General features: G+C 45.7%; 1 protein-coding gene across 3 annotated transcripts in view; it reads left to right on the plus strand.

The window, feature by feature from the left end:
* LOC129816551 (SEC14 domain and spectrin repeat-containing protein 1) overlaps positions 1 to 22379 on the plus strand; it is an 87695-nt gene that overhangs the window by 63523 nt on the left and 1793 nt on the right. For 2 of the 3 annotated variants that reach the window (XM_055871136.1, XM_055871137.1), the window contains 10 exons: positions 1323 to 1426; positions 1606 to 1716; positions 11819 to 11941; positions 13069 to 13263; positions 14993 to 15107; positions 15370 to 15529; positions 15723 to 15804; positions 15979 to 16101; positions 21732 to 21923; positions 22235 to 22365. In XM_055871136.1, the coding sequence (XP_055727111.1) occupies positions 1323 to 1426; positions 1606 to 1716; positions 11819 to 11941; positions 13069 to 13263; positions 14993 to 15107; positions 15370 to 15529; positions 15723 to 15804; positions 15979 to 16101; positions 21732 to 21923; positions 22235 to 22365 (1336 nt within the window). The remainder of the gene's footprint in view (positions 1 to 1322; positions 1427 to 1605; positions 1717 to 11818; positions 11942 to 13068; positions 13264 to 14992; positions 15108 to 15369; positions 15530 to 15722; positions 15805 to 15978; positions 16102 to 21731; positions 21924 to 22234; positions 22366 to 22379) is intronic. The other variant, XM_055871138.1, reaches the window with a different exon arrangement.

The raw sequence follows: 22379 nt of genomic DNA on the forward strand, positions 1-22379 counted from the left end.
TGCAGTACTTTTGACCAGGACCCATAGGTGCACTATAAAGGGAATAAGGTGCCATATTGGACGCAGCCCTGGAAGGCCAGCACATAGCAGAGCTGGCCCAATGAAAGGAGCTTTGTCTGGGGGTTGTGGAATGGACAGTCAGCTCAACGTGTCTCTGGTACTGTGCTTGCCACAGAAGAAATCACTCTGGATGGGTCCTAAATGGCACCCTATTCTCTACATAGTGCACTACTTTTGACCAGAAACCTATGGGCCCTTTTCAAACATTGTGCATTATATAGAGAATAGGGTACAATCTGTTCTCTTTCTCTCTCTCTCTCTGAGCAAATGCCAAGCGTGCGCTCTCTCTCTCTCTCTTTCTTTCTCTCTATCTCTGAGTGAATGCCATTCATAATGAATACGGAAAGGGCTTGTTTGTGTAGTTGTGTTGTTACAGGCACAACAGAGAGGCTAGGGGATACAGCATGAGATAGAATAAGAGCATGTATATGATATGAGAAGAATTATCTGTCCTATTTGTTGTGCGCCTTTGTCAAGGAAAGGACTTGGAAGGCTTTCCGATGTAATATTTCACTGGTTGGGATGTTGTTGATGTTGGTATTATGAATAAATGAATATCAATTTTTCTCCTGAAGTACTCCTCGACAACAATGTACATCTGATATGTATTTTGTAACTTAATGGGTGACAATTAAGGATGTGCTGCTTGTCGTACACATTGTACACACTCCTCCATATATACATTTAGCAACAGGGGGTAAATCGTGGCCGCCACAAAAAGATACAAATTAATTAAATTAAGTTAAGATTGGAAAAAATAAATCGGGATAGTAAACCTAAACGATTAAAAACGACCAAAATAAAAACTAGACAGTCAGGGAGAATCTAAAATTCAAAAAATGTCATGGCATGGGGCCCCGATTGATTTTGTGATAATGTTTGAGTCACTTAGATAGCATAAGAACAAGGCATAAGCCATGGCAAAATGTGTATCATTTAAGGACATTTGTTTTAAAACTGAAAATGTTCTCTCAGCCCCATGGCAAAATGTGTAGAATTGCAGGAAACTAGCTTTAAAACATTAAAATGTTCTCTCTGTCCCATGGCAAAATGTGTAGAATTGCAGCAACATTTTGTCTCTGCAGCCACTACCACGCCCCCCCTCTCTTTCTCTCTCTCTCTCCCCCATCTCTCTCTCCTGCTCTCTTTCTCCCACTCTTACCCCTTTATCTCCTCCCTCCCTCTCTCTCTCTGTCATTCATTATCTCTCCCCCTGTCACTACCATTCCCTCTCTGATCATCCGCACCTCTCTCCCCTCCAGGCCATGAGTTGCTGTCGGAGCTGCAGCAGCGGCGGTTTAACGGTGCAGAGGGAGGTGGTGTGGCCTGGTCTCCCATGGATGACGAGCTACTGGCCCAGCCACAGGTACAATGGAATAGAATCACTTTTTGTTTCCCAGAGGGAACTTCAGTTGTGTCAATTCAGATAAGATGTAAAAATATATAGTAAACATATAACAGCAAAATTCACACATAACATACAAATACGATATACAATAAATACAAAGACTATATTTAAGGTAAGTCAATTTTCAATTATTTCAGGTCATGAAACTGCTGGACTCCCTCAGAGAACAATACACCAAGTACCAGGAGGTGTGTCGTCAACGCAGCAAACGATCCCAGCTGGAGGAGATACAGACCAAGGTCATGCAGGTACTGCACACACACTGCCCTATATCACATCACACACACACACATGCACGCACAGAGATGCGAAAACACACACTGTTCACACACTGCACACACACACTATGACGTCGTCAACACCAGCCCACTGATAAGCCTACACACACTGCCCTAATGGATCCAAAACACCAGCGTAGTGAAAGACTGAGGCCAGGATTCAAACAAACGGATATTTCAGACATCGCACTGCCTTGACTTAGGCTCAATGCCATCAACAACAGCAGACCAGTGACCAGACTGAGGGAGACAAGTGTAGAATAGGGCTGCTCTTTTTTCCATTGTCTTTTGCACTTTGTTTCAGAGAGGTTAAAAAGCTATACACACACACAGGATTTCATGGGGATTAGTTCACCAGACATCCAGAGAAAGACCCAGTAGTTGTAATTCTCAGGAACTAGGGAATGTGATGCTTCAGTGGAACTTAATTTTCAATTGAAGCCTTGCCTTCAGTGTATTCAAAGCCAGACCCTGGTGATAAATTGTCTGACTGTCCCTGTAACCAACTCATATTAAAACATTTTCGGTTAGGTCTTCTCGTTCCAAAGTCAGCGTTACATACCACTGGATGGAAAAGCTAACTTCCCAAAGGCTGTTGACTTCTAGTCTCTGGCAGGGTTACTCATCAGTCGGCACACATGGCTACACACACACGCACGCACGCACGCACGCACGCACGCACGCACGCACGCACGCACGCACACACACACACACACACACACACACACACACACACACACACACACACCCTCAGCACACATGGCCTTCATCCCAGCACACTTCTTCCTTGGCACTACCTAATTTCCTGTCTGTAACCATGAAGGGAAAACGCCTTTTCTCCCATTGGCCAATAGATTGAACTCTACTTTAGCATCTAAAACAGTGATTCTCAACCTTTTTTGGTCACTGAACCCCCAATCACATATTTCTCTGACAGAAGTACCATTTCATTTGCAACTGACCATTAGACCTATGTTCTTATGAGTCTTCTCAAAGTAGGCTACCCCCTGTAGATAGGCCTGGTGCCTCAGGGATACAATTTTGAATGTTTTACAGTGCAAAGCAGAACAATTTTGAATGTTTTACAGTGCAAAGCAGAACAATTTTGAATGTTTTACAGTGCAAAGCAGAACAATTTTGAATGTTTTACTGTGCAAAGCAGAACAATTTTGAATGTTTTACTGTGCAAAGCAGAACAATTTTGAATGTTTTACAGTGCAAAGCAGAACAATTTTGAATGTTTTACAGTGCAAAGCAGAACAATTTTGAATGTTTTACAGTGCAAAGCAGAACAATTTTGAATGTTTTACAGTGCAAAGCAGAACAATTTTGAATGTTTTACTGTGCAAAGCAGAACAATTTTGAATGTTTTACAGTGCAAAGCAGAACAATTTTGAATGTTTTACAGTGCAAAGCAGAACAATTTTGAATGTTTTACAGTGCAAAGCAGGACAATTTTGAATGTTTTACTGTGCAAAGCAGATTGGATGATAAAACTGTACCAATGAGGAAGTGAGCAGATGATGAGATGTGTTCCATGGAATGGAATCTATTTTAGATTTGACAGATTCTAGATTCTAAGGGAATGAGCTGTCTGTTGCTATGGTGATGAAGATGTTGTTCACATTTACATTTACATTTAAGTCATTTAGCAGACGCTCTTATCCAGAGCGACTTACAAATTGGTGCATTCACCTTATGATATCCAGTGGAACAACCACTTTACAATAGTGCATCTAACTCTTTTAAGGGGGGGGGGGGGGGGTTAGAAGGATTACTTTATCCTATCCTAGGTATTCCTTAAAGAGGTGGGGTTTCAGGTGTCTCCGGAAGGTGGTGATTGACTCCGCTGACCTGGCGTCGTAAGGGAGTTTGTTCCACCATTGGGGTGCCAGAGCAGCGAACAGTTTTGACTGGGCTGAGCGGGAACTGTACTTCCTCAGAGGTAGGGAGGCGAGCAGGCCAGAGGTGGATGAACGCAGTGCCCTTGTTTGGGTGTAGGGCCTGATCAGAGCCTGAAGGTACGGAGGTGTCGTTCCCCTCACAGCTCCGTAGGCAAGCACCATGGTCTTGTAGCGGATGCGAGCTTCTACTGGAAGCCAGTGGAGAGAGCGGAGGAGCGGGGTGACGTGAGAGAACTTGGGAAAGTTGAACACCAGACGGGCTGCGGCGTTCTGGAGGAGTTGTAGGGGTTTAATGGCACAGGCAGGGAGCCCAGCCAACAGCGAGTTGCAGTAATCCAGACGGGAGATGACAAGTGCCTGGATTAGGACCTGCGCCGCTTCCTGCGTGAGGCAGGGTCGTACTCTGCGAATGTTGTAGAGCATGAACCTACAGGAACGGGTCACCGCCTTGATGTTAGTTGAGAACGACAGGGTGTTGTCCAGGATCACGCCAAGGTTCTTAGCACTCTGGGAGGAGGACACAATGGAGTTGTCAACCGTGATGGCGAGATCATGGAACGGGCAGTCCTTCCCCGGGAGGAAGAGCAGCTCCGTCTTGCCGAGGTTCAGCTTGAGGTGGTGATCCGTCATCCACACTGATATGTCTGCCAGACATGCAGAGATGCGATTCACCACCTGGTTATCAGAGGGGGGAAAGGAGAAGATTAATTGTGTGTCGTCTGCATAGCAATGATAGGAGAGACCATGTGAGGATATGACAGAGCCAAGTGACTTGGTGTATAGCGAGAATAGGAGAGGGCCTAGAACAGAGCCCTGGGGGACACCAGTGGTGAGAGCACGTGGTGCGGAGACAGATTCTCGCCACGCCACCTGGTAGGAGCGACCTGTCAGGTAGGACGCAATCCAAGCGTGGGCCGCGCCGGAGAAGCCCAGCTCGGAGAGGGTGGAGAGGAGGATCTGATGGTTCACAGTATCAAAGGCAGCCGATAGGTCTAGAAGGATGAGAGCAGAGGAGAGAGAGTTAGCTTTAGCAGTGCGGAGCGCCTCCGTGACACAGAGAAGAGCAGTCTCAGTTGAATGACTAGTCTTGAAACCTGACTGATTTGGATCAAGAAGGTCATTCTGAGAGAGATAGCAGGAGAGCTGGCCAAGGACGGCACGTTCAAGAGTTTTGGAGAGAAAAGAAAGAAGGGATACTGGTCTGTAGTTGTTGACATCGGAGGGATCGAGTGTAGGTTTTTTCAGAAGGGGTGCAACTCTCGCTCTCTTGAAGACGGAAGGGACGTAGCCAGCGGTCAAGGATGAGTTGATGAGCGAGGTGAGGTAAGGGAGAAGGTCTCCGGAAATGGTCTGGAGAAGAGAGGAGGGGATAGGGTCAAGCGGGCAGGTTGTTGGGCGGCCGGCCGTCACAAGACGCGAGATTTCATCTGGAGAGACAGTAGGCAGGAGTCTAGGAACATATAGAGAAGGAACTGCCAGATTCGTCATAATAGCCCGGAAGTAAAACATTGAATACATGGAGAAGGGTGGAAAAAAACACTATTTAAATGTATTTTTGAAAGGGCTGTGGTCACCATTCAATTAATACATTAAATATATATATGTCATGGTAGTGGGGAGCTATTTTATATTTTTTTCACAGGTCCATTATCTTCCGATTTACATCTTATAGCAACCAGTGGAGGCTCCTCAGAGGAAGGGAAGGACCATCCTCCTCAGTGAATATCATAAAAATAAAAATAGTGAAACGTTTAAAAATTCAGCCTTTTTAGATAAAACTTTTCAAAATGTATTCCCGTCACCAAATAATTTATTAAAATATAATGTTTTGCAATGAAGGTCTACAGTAGCCTCAGCAGCACTGTAGGGTAGCACCATGGTGTAGCTGGGGGACAGATAGCTTCTGTACTACTCTGGGTACAATGATTTCAATACAAAACCTAGGAGGCTCATGGTTCTCAACCCCCTTCCATAGATTTACACAGTAATTATGACAGCTTTGGGAGGACGTCCTCCAGCTTAGCAGAACTCTTGCAGCATGAACTGACACGTTGTCCACCCAATCAAAGGATCAGAGAATGAATCTGGTACTAAAAGCATAAGCTAGAGCTAGCTAGCACTTTATAAAATGTGGTGAGTAGTTGACTCAAAGAGAGAGAAAGACAATAGTTGAACAGTTTTTGAAAAAATGTATGTCTTCCAAAATTAAGAAGAAGCAAGAGAGAGAGAGATAGCTATATTTGGTTGTATTTTTTTTTAAACTTTCACTTAGCTAGCAAATGCAGCTAGCTAGTTTAGCCTACCCAAACAGCCGGCTCAAACAGAGAGAGATGCTATGTTAGCTAGCTGGCTCTGGCTATCCAACACTGGAACTCTTCCAAGTCAAGGTAAGCTTTTGGTCTTATTAATTTATTGCCCTCTGGGTGTAACTGCTAAACTGCATTCTGATTGTACACTGTACTGCATGATTTTAGCGGGTTTACTAATGCGTTAATTCTAGTAATTTTTGTTGACTATGACGTGACAACAATGTAGGATGTGTGTAGCGGTCAGAGGTCATTATATGAAGGTTTGGCTAGGAAAGGTTTTTTCGCTGGCCACAGACAGCTGATGTGTTGTGCACTGAAGTCCACAAGTGAAAAGTTGAGAGGAGGAGAGCACGTAGATTGTTGCGAGATAGAACTATATATACAACGAGCAAAGTGATCATGCTGTTTTTATGTGGCTGCTATGAAAGTAAACTCTTTGCGTGTGATCAGGGGTGTATTCATTCTGCCGATTCTGTTGAAAAACGTTTCTTAAATGGAAGCAAACGGAACAAAACAGGGATGAACATACAGTGGCAAGAAAAAGTATGTGAACCCTTTGGAATTACCTGGATTTCTGCATAAATTAGTCATAACATGTTCCACATCCAGGTAATTCCAAAGAGTTCACATACTTTTTCTTGCCACTGTACCTAAATTTGTCCAACAGAAACTTTCATTTGCAACTGTTGGACTAATGATTACACCCTAGATCAGGATTTCCCAAACTCTGTCCTGGGTCCCGTCATAACGCTGCCGTTTGTTAGACTACATGTCGTTGTTTCCTCTTCAGAGGGCACTGGTGATATATTGTATGATTTTGTCGTTTCGCTTGACCATGAGAACCACAAGTTCTTTCAAGTTTTGCACTGTATGTTCTGAAGGTTTGTATGAAAAAATATGTATAGGCGTACTACTATAAGCCTACTATGAAATGTTTTCACGGCATCTAAACAGATTGTATCCCTCTCACTATACAGCTATACACATGGGTTAAATGTATAGTGTAGGACTATGAATTCAAATCAAATTTTATTTGTCACATACACATGGTTAGCAGATGTTAATGCGAGTGTAGCGAAATGCTTGTGCTTCTAGTTCCGACAATGCAGTAATAACCAACAAGTAATCTAACCTAACAATTCCACAACTACTACCTTATACACACAAGTGTAAAGGGATAAAGAATATGTACATAAAGATATATGAATGAGTGATGGTACAGAACGGCATAGGCAAGATGCAATAGATGGTATAGAGTACAATATATACATATGAGATGAGTAATGTAGGGTATGTAAACATAAAGTGGCATAGTTTAAAGTGGCTAGTGATACATGTATTACATAAAGATGGCAAGATGCAGTAGATGATATAGAGTACAGTATATACATATACATATGAGATGAGTAATGTAGGGTATGTAAACATTGTATTAAGTGGCATGTTTAAAGTGGCTAGTGGTACATTTTTACATAATTTCCATCAATTCCCATTATTAAAGTGGCTGGAGTTGAGTCAGTATGTTGGCAGCGGCCACTAAATGTTAGTGGTGGCTGTTTAACAGTCTGATGGCCTTGAGATAGAAGCTGTTTTTCAGTCTCTCGGTCCCTGCTTTGATGCACCTGTACTGACCTCGCCTTCTGGATGATAGCGGGGTGAACAGGCAGTGGCTTGGGTGGTTGTTGTCCTTGATGATCTTTATGGCCTTCCTGTGACATCGGGTGGTGTAGGTGTCCTGGAGGGCAGGTAGTTTGCCCTCAGTGATGCGTTGTGCAGACCTCACTACCCTCTGGAGAGCCTTACGGTTGTGGGCGGAGCAGTTGTCGTACCAGGCGGTGATACAGCCCGACAGGATGCTCTCGATTGTGCATCTGTAGAAGTTTGTGAGTGCTTTTGGTGACAAGCTGAATTTCTTCAGCCTCCTGAGGTTGAAGAGGCGCTGCTGCGCCTTCTTCACAACGCTGTCTGTGTGGGTGGACCAATTCAGTTTGTCCGTGATGTGTACGCCGAGGAACTTAAAACTTACTACCCTCTCCACTACTGTCCCGTCGATGTGGATAGGTGGGTGCTCCCTCTGCTGTTTCCTGAAGTCCACAATCATCTCCTTTGTTTTGTTGACGTTGAGTGTGAGGTTATTTTCCTGACACAACACTCCGAGGGCCCTCACCTCCTCCCTGTAGGCCGTCTCATCGTTGTTGGTAATCAAGCCTACCACTGTAGTGTCATCCGCAAACTTGATGATTGAGTTGGAGGCGTGCATGGCCACGCAGTCGTGGGTGAACAGGGAGTACAGGAGAGGGCTCAGAACGCACCCTTGTGGGGCCCCAGTGTTGAGGATCAGCGGGGTGGAGATGTTGTTACCTACCCTCACCACCTGGGGGCGGCCCGTCAGGAAGTCCAGGACCCAGTTGCACAGGGCGGGGTCGAGACCCAGGGTCTCGAGCTTGATGGTACTATGGTGTTAAATGCTTAGCTGTAGTCGATGATCAGCATTCTCACATAGGTATTCCTCTTGTGCAGATGGGTTAGGGCAGTGTGCAGTGTGGTTGCGATTGCGTCGGCTGTGGACCTAATGGGTCGGTAAACAAATTGGAGTGGATCTAGAGTGTCCGGTAGGGTGGAGGTGATATGGTCCTTGACTAGTCTCTCAAAGCACTTCATGATGACGGAAGTGAGTGCTACGGGGCGGTAGTTGTTTAACTCAGTTACCTTAGCTTTCTTGGGAACAGGAACAATGGTTGCCCTCTTGAAGCATGTGGGAACAGCAGACTGGTATAAGGATTGATTGAATATGTCCGTAAACACACCAGCCAGCTGGTCTGCGCATGCTCTAAGGACGCGGCTGGGAATGCCGTCTGGGCCTGCAGCCTTGCGAGGGTTAACACGTTTAAATGTTTTACTCACCTCGGCTGCAGTGAAGGAGAGCCCGCAGGTTTTGGTAGCGGGCCGTGTTAGTGGCACTGTATTGTCCTCAAAGCGAGCAAAAACGTTATTAAGCCTGTCTGGGAGCAAGACATCCTGGTCCGCTTTCTTTTTGTAATCCGTGATTGACTGTAGACCCTGCCACATACCTCTTGTGTCTGAGCTGTTGAATTGCGACTCTATTTTGTCTCTGTACTGGGACTTAGCTAGTTTGATTGCCTTGCGGAGAGAATAGCTACACTGTTTGTATTCGGTCATGTTTCCGGTCACCTTGCCCTGGTTAAAAGCAGTGGTTCGCTCCTTCAGTTTCACGCGAATGCTGCCGTCAATCCACGGTTTCTGGTTTGGGAATGTTTTAATCGTTGCTGTGGGTACGACATCGTCAATGCACTTTCTAATGAACTCGCTCACCATATTCGTCAATGTTGTTGTTGGACGCAATGCGGAACATATTCCAATCCGCGTGATTGAAGCAGTCTTGAAGCGTGGAATCAGATTGGTCGGACCAGCGTTGAACAGACCTGAGCGAGGGAGCTTGTTGTTTTAGTTTCTGTTTGTAGGCTGGAAGCAACAAAATGGAGTCGTGGTCAGCTTTTCCGAAAGGAGGGCGGGGGAGGGCCTTATATGCGTCGCGGAAGTTAGTATAACAATGATCCAAGGTTTTACCAGCCCTGGTAGCACAATCGATATGCTGATAGAATTTAGGGAGTTTTGTTTTCAGATTGGCCTTGTTAAAATCCCCAGCTACGATGAATGCAGCCTCAGGGTGTGTGGTTTCCAGTTTACAAAGAGTCAGATGAAGTTCGTTCAGGGCCATCGATGTGTCTGCTTGGGGGGGAATATATACGGCTGTGATTATAATCGAAGAGAATTCCCTTAGTAGATAATGCGGTCGACATTTGATTGTGAGGAGTTCTAGATCAGGTGAACAGAATGACTTGAGTTCCTGTATGTTGTTATGATCACACCACGTCTCGTTAATCATAAGGCATACCCCCCCGCCCCTCTTCTTACCAGAAAGATGTATGTTTCTGTCGGCGCGATGCGTGAAGAAACCAGCTGGCTGCACCGACTCCGTTAGCGTCTCTTGAGTTAGCCATGTTTCCGTGAAGCAGAGAACGTTACAATCTCTGATGTCTCTCTGGAAAGCTACCCTTGCTCGGATTTCATCAACCTAATTGTCAAGAGACTGGACATTGGCGAGTAGTATGCTAGGGAATGGAGCGCGATGTGCCCGTCTCCGAAGCCTGGCCAGGAGACCGCTACGTTTGCCCCTTTTACGGCGTCGCATAGGGTCGCCAGCTGGGATCAGATCCATTGTATTGGGTGGAAGGCAAAACACTGGATCCGTTTCGGGAAGTCATATTCCTGGTTGGAACGATGGTGAGTTGACGTTGCTCTTATATTCAGTAGTTCCTCCCGACTGTATGTAATGAAACCTAAGATTACCTGGGGTACCAATGTAAGGAATAACACATAAAAAACTAAATACTGCATATTTTCCTAGGAACGCGAAGCGAGGCGGCCATCTTGGTCGGCGCCGGAAGTACTTCATATTGGCCTGGTATATAGGCTATTTGCTAATCGGCTAATTATGTTCTGGACCACCAACTAGCTACAAGATCAGGAACAAATTGGCTGGAGGCCAAACATAGTTGCCAACCTCCATTGAATATTTTAAATTCAATCACCCCCTTCACCATAATCATCATCATCATTCAGATTCTAAACATTTTTGTGGATACAGTGCTTAAGGTGAAGAACTCGTGGTTCTCTCGTGAAGTGAAAGGATGTTGCTCACCAGTGTGCTCTGAAGAAGAAACAACGACACAATGTAGCCTAACAACATCACTCGCAAACTGCACAGGTGCGAGATTTGTTTCACTATAGAAGCACTGGTCCGCTTACATTTTTATTCCAGTTTGCATATCAAAATATTTAGGGGCATATCAGATGGTCTGCTCTTACTTCCCATTACAGTCACGCCAAGCATAGGGCTGCTATAAGATTGAAATAGGAAAATAATATATATGTGAAAAAACTATGAAATAGCTCCCCAATACTGTGGTGACCACAGCCCTTCCGAAAATACATCTAAATGGTGTTTTAATGCGATTTTCCCCTCACCCTGCTCCGTGTATTCAATGTCTTCCATTTCAAATGTGTCTCCCAGTGTGGCTAGTTCCTGGGCTATTGTATGTTCCTAGGCAGCAGTAGGATTAGTTTGGCTTGGGGAGTTTGGCCTAGTTCTTATCTGCTGGGAGTAAAGATGCTGTGTAGTGAGTGGGGGAGTAGTTTGTAAGCTGTATTGCTCCAAGCTCTGTAGGAGACAGGCGGTAGAATTGCCTCACCAAGCTAAAAGCTGATGCAGAAGAAAACCGCTCTATCAAACTCAACACACTGAACCATTTCATCACCCCTCTTACACAGTTCAGTGGATTCTAAACACCTCTTATTGATCCTCTCTAAATGCTGCTTTAATATATTTGAACCAGATGTTGAATTAAATTGATCATGTTTTTCGATATTCCCTAATCAATATTTACTTTATAGGTAACCTGGCAAAACCTTGTTTTGTGCTGACACATGGTACACTATTTCTCATTATAAGACATTATAAATGTTCATACATGCTTTATAGTGATTATACCTTCTGGTTTTAAGTACCCCATTTTAACCGAAAACAAACAAGTACCCCATTTAACCCAATCCCACACTGATTTAAATGTGTTCCAACCAGTAAGAGACCTCACAGATACCTGAAGGTATTTGATTGGTGGGCCTGGGGGGAAGTGATAAAGCATTTGTTAATGATTGTGTCCAATCATCGACCTCACAGATGCCTGGAAGGTATTTGATTGGTTGGTCCTGGGGTGTGTGTCTGTGAGTCATGAAGCGTGTGTTAATGGTGTCTTTCTCTTCCTTGTTGCTATGCAGGTTGTGAATTGGCTGGAGGGGCCTGGCACAGAGCAGCTCCGGACACAGTGGGGGATCGGGGATTCCATCAGGGCCTCCCAGGCCCTGCAGCAGAAACATGAGGAGATAGAGAGCCAGCACAGCGTAAGGACAGAATAACACAACACACACTACAGACACAAAACTACAAACACAACACGACACAGCTTGCCAACAGCACAACTTTATTACATCACTCCTTGTTCAATGTTCATAATTACAGAGATGAGAAGAGGTGGGGAGATAGCTGCTAGTTCTGTGTGTGCCTCTCTTTCTTGCTTTCTCTCTCTCTCTGCAGAAGAAGCACTTGTCTTTGGAGCATCTTGAAGATCCCAATAATTAGGTCACCGAATATGATTATGAGTTTGGATTGTTAGGAAGAGTCTGTTAGCTGCCAGGAGATGTACTGTACTGTAACTGCTTTTTATAGATCATTAATCTCTGGTCTGAGGAGCACAGATAAAGCACTACTAGACAAAAAATATGGGGGACAAACAAGTTAAGTAAATAAGGTACAGTGTGTACATCTAGAAAAAGCTTGTTTGATTTCACTTACAAAACAGACAGATAGAGAGTTTGAAGCACAAATTAGAGCTTGCCCTTAACTTTTCCTCCCTGGATGTAGTATTGTCCTGCTCTTAGTCGTGGACAGACAGGCCAGGCCAGGAAGTGACTGCAGCAGCTGCAGCTGTTGGGTGTAACTAATGTTTCCCCTGCCTGGGTTTACATAAAAGACCCTGGTGAATCATTGCTCTGGGCCAAAGTGTGCCCTGGTGACCGAAACAGAGAGAACCAGCCAGGGGAATGAAAGGCTAAAGCCAGAGTGAGGTCAAAACTAAAGATTGATGGTTAGGCTAAGGCGTGGTGTTGTCTCCAAGAGCCTTCAGCAGGTGGCGCTATTGATCTGAAATGTATACGTGTTCTCAAGGTAATAACTATACCACAAAAACACTTCACTACAGCGTTCAACTCAATTACTGTACAGTAGGTTTGAACAGAATTTGAACAGCTTTGATACAGAAACATCTTTAGTGTGTGGTTCTTCTGTGTATTGAGCTTCTCTATGATAAACTGGCGTGAATATCAGAAAGCGTTTTCCTGCTTTCTGGCCAAAGCCAGAGGGCCACAATGGAAAGGAGTTGCAAAACATTGTGTAACTTGTGTGGCTGAATTGTGTTTCTAATTTGTGAAACCCAATCATAATGTATGTGTTATTGGTTGTGTATTTACAGGAGTGGTTTGCAGTATACGTAGAGCTGAACCAGCAGATAGCAGCGTTGCTGAGTGCTGGAGACGAGGAGGACCTAGTGGAGTTAAAGGGTCTTCAGCAGCAGCTCAGTGATGTCTGTTACAGACAGGCCAGCCAACTGGAGTCCAGACAGAATGTACTGCAGTCAGCACACGAGTTCCACGGCACAGCACAGGACGTATGTATCATTGATTGATTGGAATGGATCATTACAAAATACGTATAAAGCCAAGAACAAGAACTACAGTGACTCCTACTCTAAATCACAAAGTCAATCCCTAGGCCTGGTCCATAGGCCCTTGTGTAGATCTTTGAGGATTTGATAGGTGTACGCAATATGGCCACAATCAGAGGGCAAGATGGAGCTACAACCACCCATATTGCTTACACTTATCCAGTCATCTGATCTACATACGTGCCTAGGGTTGAAGGGATGGGGGTAATATTATACTGAAAAAAATACAATTTAAAAGATTTTACTGAGTTACAGTTCATATAAAGAAATCAGTCAATTGAAATAAATAAATTAGGCCTTAATCTATGGATTTCACATGACTGGGAATACAGATATGCATCTGTTGGTCACAGATACCTGGGGGAAAAAAGGTAGGGGTGTGGATCAGAAAGCCAATCAGTATCTGGTATGACCACCATTTGCCTCATGCGAGTTGATCAGGCTATTGATTGTGGCCTATGGAATGTTGTCCCACTCCACTTCAATGGCTGTGTGAAGTTGCTGGATATAGGTGGGAACTGGAACACGCTGTCATACACGTTGATCCAGAGCATACCCAAACATGCTCAATGGGTGACATGTCTCGTGAGTATGGAAGAACTGGGACATTTTCAGCTTCCAGGAATTGTGTACGGATCCTTGCGACATGGGGCTGTGCATTATCATGCTGAAACATGAGGTGATGGCGGTGGATGAATGGCATGACAATGAGCCTCAGGATCTCGTAACGGTATCTCTGTGCATTCAAATTGCCATTGATAAAATGCAGTCGTGTTCGTTGTCCATGGCTTATGTTCGTTGTCCGTAGCTTAACCCACCATGAGGCACTCTGTTCACAATGTTGACATCAGCAAACCGCTCGCCACACGGCGCCATCACCTGCCATCTGCCCAGTACAGTTGGAACCGGAATTCATCTGTGAAGAGCACACTTCTCCAGCGTGCCAGTGGCCATCGAGGGTGAGCATTTGCCCACTGAAGTCTGTTGAGATGCCGAACTGCATTCAGGTCAACATTCTTCAGTTGTGCAAACCCACAGATTCATCAGCTGTCCAGGTGGCTGGTCTCAGACGATCCAGGTGAAGAAGCCAGATGTGGAGGTCCTGGGCTGGCATAGTTACATGTGGTCTGCGGTTGTGAGGCTGGTTGGATGTACTGCCAAATTCTCAAAAATTATGTTGGAGGCGGCTAATGGTACAGAAATGAACATTAAATTATCTGGCAACAGCTATGGTGGCATTCCTACAGTCAGCATGCCAATTGCACACTCCCTCAATTTGAGACATCTTTGGCATTGTGTTTTAGAGTGACATTTTATTTCACATTTTAAAGTGGCCCTTTATTGTACCCAACACAAGGTGCACCTGTGTAATAATTGTGCTTTTTAATCAGCTTCTTGATATGCCACAACTGTCAGATGGATGGATTAGCTTGGCAAAGGAGAAATGCTCACTAACAGGGATGGAAACAAGTTTGTGCATTTAAAAAAAAAAAGAAATAAGCTTTTTGTGCATATGGAACATTTCTGGTATCTTTTATTGCAGATCATGAAGCATGGGACCAACACTTTACATGTTGTGTTTGTATTTTTGTTCAGTGTAGTATAGACTACTAATTGTTTGGCCTAGAGCTCTTTGTTGGCTTTGTAATAATGCCTCAGTTTACCCTCCCAGCTGTCCCAGCAACTGGATGGTCTACTGGGCATGCTCTGTGCCGATGTGGCGCCTGCTGACGGGGCTGCTATCCAACAAACACTCAAACACCTCGAGGAGAAACTCAAGAGCGTTGGTAAGCACAATTAAATGTATTATTCACTGTTATTTTTTTGTTATATGATACCAAGCCTTCAATTGATAACTGCAGAGTAGAATAAAAAGACTGATCTTGAGAAAGGTATTTGTGCTGAAACATTGACCGTCTTAAATATATCCCCTCTTCTTGTATTTTTTCTAATGGATAACTGCAAGAATAATATTTTACATTTGAAATAACTTTCAGTAGTGTTAGTTGAGTAATTCATGAGTATTATTTGATGTGTATTTCTGCCCAGAGGGAGCCCTGGTAGGCCTGAGGGAGAAAGGCCAGGTCCTGATGGATCAGATGTCCAACCAGACTTCCTGGTCCTATGGGAAAGACGTCCCCATCGATAACAAAGACAACGTTGATCACATCCAAGGTGTCATGGAGGACATGCAGCTCCGGAAACAAAGGTTTGCTCAGATTTATTTTCAATCTTTTTTTTGATGATGTAAGGCCGCAGGCCTCAAAATAATACTGGAGTTGTTTACAAAGGTTCCACGAGTCAAGCGATTTCTGGAATATCGTGGAATTTTGGCTGTTGTCACAGAACTTGTCATGGAAACGGTTATCGTCATGTTTTGATAAAGTTTTGGTTCTGTTTAGATGTGAGGACATGGTGGATGTCAGGAGACTGAAGATGCTTCAGATGGTCCAGCTGTTCAAGTGTGAGGAAGATGCATCACAAGTCAGTAGATAGGCTTCCTTCTGTTCATCCCTGTTTGTTTGTTTGTTTGTTTGTTTGTTTGACCTCTATTGGTTCTGGACTGCAAACTTAAGTGGGTTGTTATTATTGACATGTTGTTATTGTTGTTGACAATACCTTGTAAACCCCAGCTCATGTCACTGTGTTAACTCTCAGGCGGTGGAGTGGCTGGGTGAGCTCCTCGATGCTCTTCTAAAGACCCACATCAGACTAGGGGACGACTCACAGGAAACCAAAGTGCTGCTGGAGAAACACAAGAAGTTTGTGGATGTGGCACAGGTACGTACTACAAGAGCAGAGTTCAGACAGCTTGAGGAAGACTGAGGGGGTTCTCTCTCTCCCGCTCTGTCACTCCCTCAATTGTTCTGTCTGCCCCCTTCTCTCTCTCTGTCTCTCTTCTCTCTCCATGTCTTTCAAAGGGAAATAGAGGGGGAAGGGGAGAGTGGGGTAAGTTGAGCCAAAGGGGTAAGTTGAGCCACCCTTGTGTCTAGAAAACCATACACAAAGTTAATAATTTGACAAATTATTTAGGAAGAGGTCATAATTTCATGGAGTCTGTCAAGGAAGAAACCACATGGAAAAAGTGGTAAGCAAACGGATTTTCATCAAGTCAAATTAATTGTGTTAGAGGTTTCACGCTTGTATCTAAACCAAAGTAGATAATTGTAAGATTGTTCCTGTCACGATCGTGTGGCGGATTAACGGACCAAAATGCAGCTTTTGGAAAATAAGCCATCTTCTTTATTAAACACAACGAAGATGAACACGACACAAAAACTCTATACAAAATAACAAAACAACAAAACGACCGTGAAGCTACAAACGTTGTGCACAAACATACAGGCTACTAACGTTCTTACATAGACAATTACCCACAACCAATGAGAGCCTATGGCTACCCTAAATAAGGCTCCCAATCAGAGACAACCGAAATCAGCTGTCTCTAATTGGGAACTCATTCAGGTAACCATAGACTCTCCTAGACAACTAAACATACATAGACAATACTAGACATATACACTCAACACAAAACCATCTACTACACCCCATAACCCCTTTACCAAATAAACACCCAAAACCAACAAAACATAAACATTACCCATGTCACACCCTGACCTAACTAAAATAATAAAGAAAACAAAGAATAATAAGGCCAGGGCGTGACATAACCCCCCCCTTGAGGCGCGAACTCCGGGCGCACCATACACAGTCTAGGGGAGGGTCTGGGTGGGCTCCCCTCCACGGTGGCGGCTCCGGCTCTGGTCGTAGTCCCCACAGTACCTAACCACCTCCTAGGCCTCCTCCAAACGACCCCCCTCCACATTAACCCCATTGCATTAAGGGGGAGTTCCGGACTAAGGGACAGCTCCGGACTAAGGACCAGTACCAGGGTAAGGGGCAGTACCAGGGTCAGGGGCAGCACCAGGGTAAGGGGCAGCACCAGGGTAAGGGGCAGCACCAGGGTAAGGGGCAGCACCAGGGTAAGGGGCAGCACCAGGGTAAGGGGCAGCTCCGGACTGAGGGACTGCAGCTCCGGACTGAGGGACGGCAGCTCCGGACTGAGGGACTGCAGCTCCGGACTGAGGGACTGCAGCTCCGGACTGAGGGACGGCCCATGGCTGGCTGACAGATCTGGCTGCTCATGGCTGGCTAACGGATCTGGCTGCTCATGGCTGGCTAACGGATCTGGCTGCTCATGGCTGGCTGACGGATCTGGCTGCTCATGGCTGGCTGACGGATCTGGCTGCTCATGGCTGGCTGACGGATCTGGCTGCTCATGGCTGGCTGACGGATCTGGCTGCTCATGGCTGGCTGACGGATCTGGCTGCTCATGGCTGGCTGACGGATCTGGCTGCTCATGGCTGGCTGACGGATCTGGCTGCTCATGGCTAGCTGACGGATCTGGCTGCTCATGGCTAGCTGACGGATCTGGCTGCTCATGGCTAGCTGACGGATCTGGCTGCTCATGGCTAGCTGACGGATCTGGCTGCTCATGGCTAGCTGACGGATCTGGCTGCTCATGGCTAGCTGACGGATCTGGCTGCTCATGGCTAGCTGACGGATCTGGCTGCTCATGGCTAGCTGACGGATCTGGCTGCTCATGGCTAGCTGACGGATCTGGCTGCTCATGGCTAGCTGACGGATCTGGCTGCTCATGGCTAGCTGACGGATCTGGCTGCTCATGGCTAGCTGACGGATCTGGCTGCTCATGGCTAGCTGACGGATCTGGCTGCTCATGGCTGGCTGACTGATCTGGCTGCTCCTGTCTGGTTGGCGTCTCTGGCAGATCCTGTCTGGTTGGCGTCTCTGGCAGATCCTGTCTGGTTGGCGGCTCTGGCGGATCCTGTCTGACGGACGGCTCTAGCGGCTCCTGTCTGGCTGGCGGCTCTAGCGGCTCCTGTCTGGCGGACGGCTCAGTGGGCTCATGGCAGACGGGCGGCTTTGCAGGCTCATGGCAGACGGGCGGCTTTGCAGGCTCATGGCAGACGGATGGCTCAGATGGCGCTGGGGAGACGGATGGCTCAGATGGCGCTGGGGAGACGGATGGCTCAGATGGCGCTGGGGAGACGAGCAGTTCAGTCAACGCTGTGCAGACGGCAGACTCCTGCCGGCTGAGGCGCACTGTAGGCCTGGTGCGTGGTGCCGGGACTGGTGGCGCCGGGCTGGAGACACGCATCTCAGGGCTAGTGCGGGGAGCAGCAACAGGACGCACAAGACTCTGGGGACACACAGGAGGCTTGGTGCGTGGTTTAGACACTGGTGGTAAAGGGCTGGAGACACGCACCATATAGCTAGTGCGTGGAGGAGGCACTGGTGGTACTGGATTGGGGCGGGGAGGTGGCGCCGGAAATACCGGACCGTGCAGGCGTACTGGCTCCCTTGAACGCCGAGCCTGCCCAACCTTACCTGGTTCTATGCTCCCCGTCGCCTGACCAGTGCGGGGAGGTGGAATAACCCGCACCGGCCTATGTAGGCGAACCGGGGACACCATGCGTAAGGCTGGTGCCATGTACGCCGGCCCGAGGAGACGCACTGGTGACCAGATACGTTGGGCCGGCTTCATGACATATGGCTCAACGCTCAGTCTAGCCCGGCCGATACGTGGAGCTGCAATGTACCGAACCGGGCTATGCACGCGTACAGGAGACACCGTGCGCTCTACTGCGTAACACGGTGTCTGCCCGTACTCTCGCTCTCCACGGTAAGTACAGGGAGTAGGCGCAGGTTTCCTACCTGACTTCGCCACACTCCCTTTAAGGCCCCCCCCAAGAAATTTTTGGGTTGTACTCACGGGCTTCCAGCCTTGTCTCCGTGCTGCCTCCTCATATCGCCTCCTCTCGGCTTTCGCTGCCTCCAGCTCTTCACGAGGGAGGCGATATTCTCCAGGTTGATCCCACGGCCCCTTACCATCCAGTATCTCCTCCCATGTCCAGAAATCCTTTGTGGGTAGGTCCTGTTGCCGCCTTCCATGCCGCTTGGTCCTATGGTGGGTAATTCTGTCACGATCGTGTGGCGGATTAACGGACCAAAATGCAGCTTTTGGAAAATAAGCCATCTTCTTTATTAAACACAACGAAGATGAACACGACACAAAAACTCTATACAAAATAACAAAACAACAAAACGACCGTGAAGCTACAAACGTTGTGCACAAACATACAGGCTACTAACGTTCTTACATAGACAATTACCCACAACCAATGAGAGCCTATGGCTACCCTAAATAAGGCTCCCAATCAGAGACAACCGAAATCAGCTGTCTCTAATTGGGAACTCATTCAGGTAACCATAGACTCTCCTAGACAACTAAACATACATAGACAATACTAGACATATACACTCAACACAAAACCATCTACTACACCCCATAACCCCTTTACCAAATAAACACCCAAAACCAACAAAACATAAACATTACCCATGTCACACCCTGACCTAACTAAAATAATAAAGAAAACAAAGAATAATAAGGCCAGGGCGTGACAGTTCCATACATCAGTTGGGGTCTCTAAGATTCAGTATGCGGCCCTAAACCTAGCATGAAAGTGCAATGGTAGCTGTGTGGGTGGGCTAATATTGTAGAATAATAGTGAAGACATCACAACTATGAAATAACACATATGGAATCATGTAGTAACCAAAAAAGTGTTAAACAAATCCAAATATATTTTATATTTGAGATTCTTTAAAGTAGCCACCCTTTGCCTTGATGACAGCTTTGCACACTCTTGGAATTCTATCAACCAGCTTCATGAGATAGTCACCTGGAATGCATTTCACTTAACAGGTGTGCCTTGTTAAACGTTAATTTGTGGAATTTCTTTCCTTCTTAATGTGTTTGAGCCAATCAGTTGTGTTGTGATAAGGTAGGGTTGGTATACAGAAGATAGTCCTATTTGGTAAAAGACCATGTCCATATTATTGCACGAACAGCTCAAATAAGCAAAGAGAAACGACAGTCCATCATTACTTTAAGACATGAATGTCAGTCAATACGGAAAATGTCAAGAATTTAGAAAATTTCTTTAAGTGCAGTTGCAAAAACCTTCAAGCTCTCATGAGGACTGCCACAGGAAAGGAAGACCCAGGGTTCCTTTGCTGCAGAGGATAGGTTCATTGGAGTTATACAGCCTCAGAAATTGCAGCCCAAATAAATGCTTCACAGAGTTCAAGTAACAGACACATCTCAACATCAACTGTTCAGAGGAGACTGCATGAATCAGGCCTTCATGGGTGAATTGCTGCAAAGAAACCATTACTTAAGGACACCAATAAGAAGAAGAGACTTGCTTGGACATTAGACCAGTGGAAATCTGTTCTTTGGGCTTTGAGTCCAAATGTAAGATTTTTGGTTCAAACCGCCGTGCCTTTGTGAGATGCGGTGTAGGTGAACGGATGATCTCCGCATGTGTGGTTCCCACCGTAAAGTATGGAGGAGGAGGTGTGATGGTGTAGAGGTGCTTTGCTGGTGACACTGTCTGTGATTTATTTAGAATTCAAGGCACACTTAACCAGCATGGCTACCACAGCATTCTGCAGCGATACGTCATCCCATCTGGTTTAAGCTTAGTGGGACTATCATTTGTTTTTCAACAGGACAATGACCCAACACACCTCCAGGCTGTGTAAGGGCTATTTGACCAAGAAGGAGAGTGATGGAGTGCTGTGTTAGGTGACTTGGCCTCCACAATCACCCCACCTCAACCCAATTGAGATGGTTTAGGATGAGTTGGACTGCAGAGTGAAGGAAAAGCTGGCAGCAAGTCCTCAGAATATGTGGGAACTTCTTCAAGACTGTTGGAAAAGCATTCCAGGTTGAGGGAATGCCAAGAGTGTGCAAAGCTGTCATCAAGGCAAGGGTGGATACTTTGAAGAATCTGAAATCTAAAATATATTTTGATTTGTTTAACACTTTTTTGGATAATACATGATTCTATATGTGTTATTTCATAGTTTTCATGTCTTCACTATTTTTTCTACAATATAGAAAATAGTAAATATAAAGAAAAACCCTTGAATGAGTGTGTCCAAAGTTTTGACTGGTGCTGTATATAGATGTCTTTGTTAGAAAGAGTACAAAAACTGTGTTATTGACTTGTTTATTGTTTACTCCATGTGTAAATCTGTGTTGTTGTCTGTTCACACTGCTATGCTTTATCTTGGCCAGGTCACAGTTGTAAATGAGAACTTGTTCTCAACTAGCCTACCTGGTTAAATAAAGGTGAAATAAAAAAATAAAAAAAAACTATATTTCCCTTGACGGAGTGATGCTGAATGTAATAAATGGCTCAACTTACCCCACTGCCCCCTACTAGGTACTAGGTATTGTGTTAGCTGATGTACGAAGGGCTATATAAAATAAACTTGATTTGATTTGTTAACCTGACTCTCTCTTTCTATGTGTCCAGAGCACCTATGACTACGGCCGTCAGCTGCTCCAGGCGACAGTGGTGTTGTGTCAGTCTCTACGGTGCTCCACGCGCTCCTCTGGTGACACCCTGCCACGCCTCAACCGGGTCTGGAAACAGTTTACTGTCACCACTGAGGAGAGGGTCCATCGGCTGGAGATGGCCTGCTCCTTTCACACCGCAGCTGAGAAGGTAGGAAAAGAATGACAGTTATGAAAATGAAACCTAATATTATCAGGAAGATGTTAATATATTATTGAATTACCTTTGTGACAGCCAAATAATACACCTTCTTCTTAGCAAATATTGCAAAGGTTTTGTCTTCTTTGTGCTTCTGACTTCTACTCAGTGAGCCCTGTTAATTGGAAGTGTTTAATTATTGGGATATGCATGTAAGCCACTTAACAGATACTTATCTAAAGTGACTAACAGTTCAGTGAGTACATACTTTTTTGTTGATGGTCCTCTTCTGTTTCCATTCCCTCCTGTCTCCTCCATCAAAGGTGCTGGTCCAAGCCAGCCCAGACCAGGGTGATATCCCAGTCGAGGTGGAGCAGGAGACCTATGAGGAGGTGGAGACTGTGGGGAAGGCTCTACTGGACAGACTCACTGTCCCTGTTATATTCCCAGACGGGTAAGAAACAATGG

This window comes from Salvelinus fontinalis, chromosome 19 (genome assembly GCF_029448725.1).
Source record: "Salvelinus fontinalis isolate EN_2023a chromosome 19, ASM2944872v1, whole genome shotgun sequence".
NCBI classification, from domain to species: domain Eukaryota; kingdom Metazoa; phylum Chordata; class Actinopteri; order Salmoniformes; family Salmonidae; genus Salvelinus; species Salvelinus fontinalis.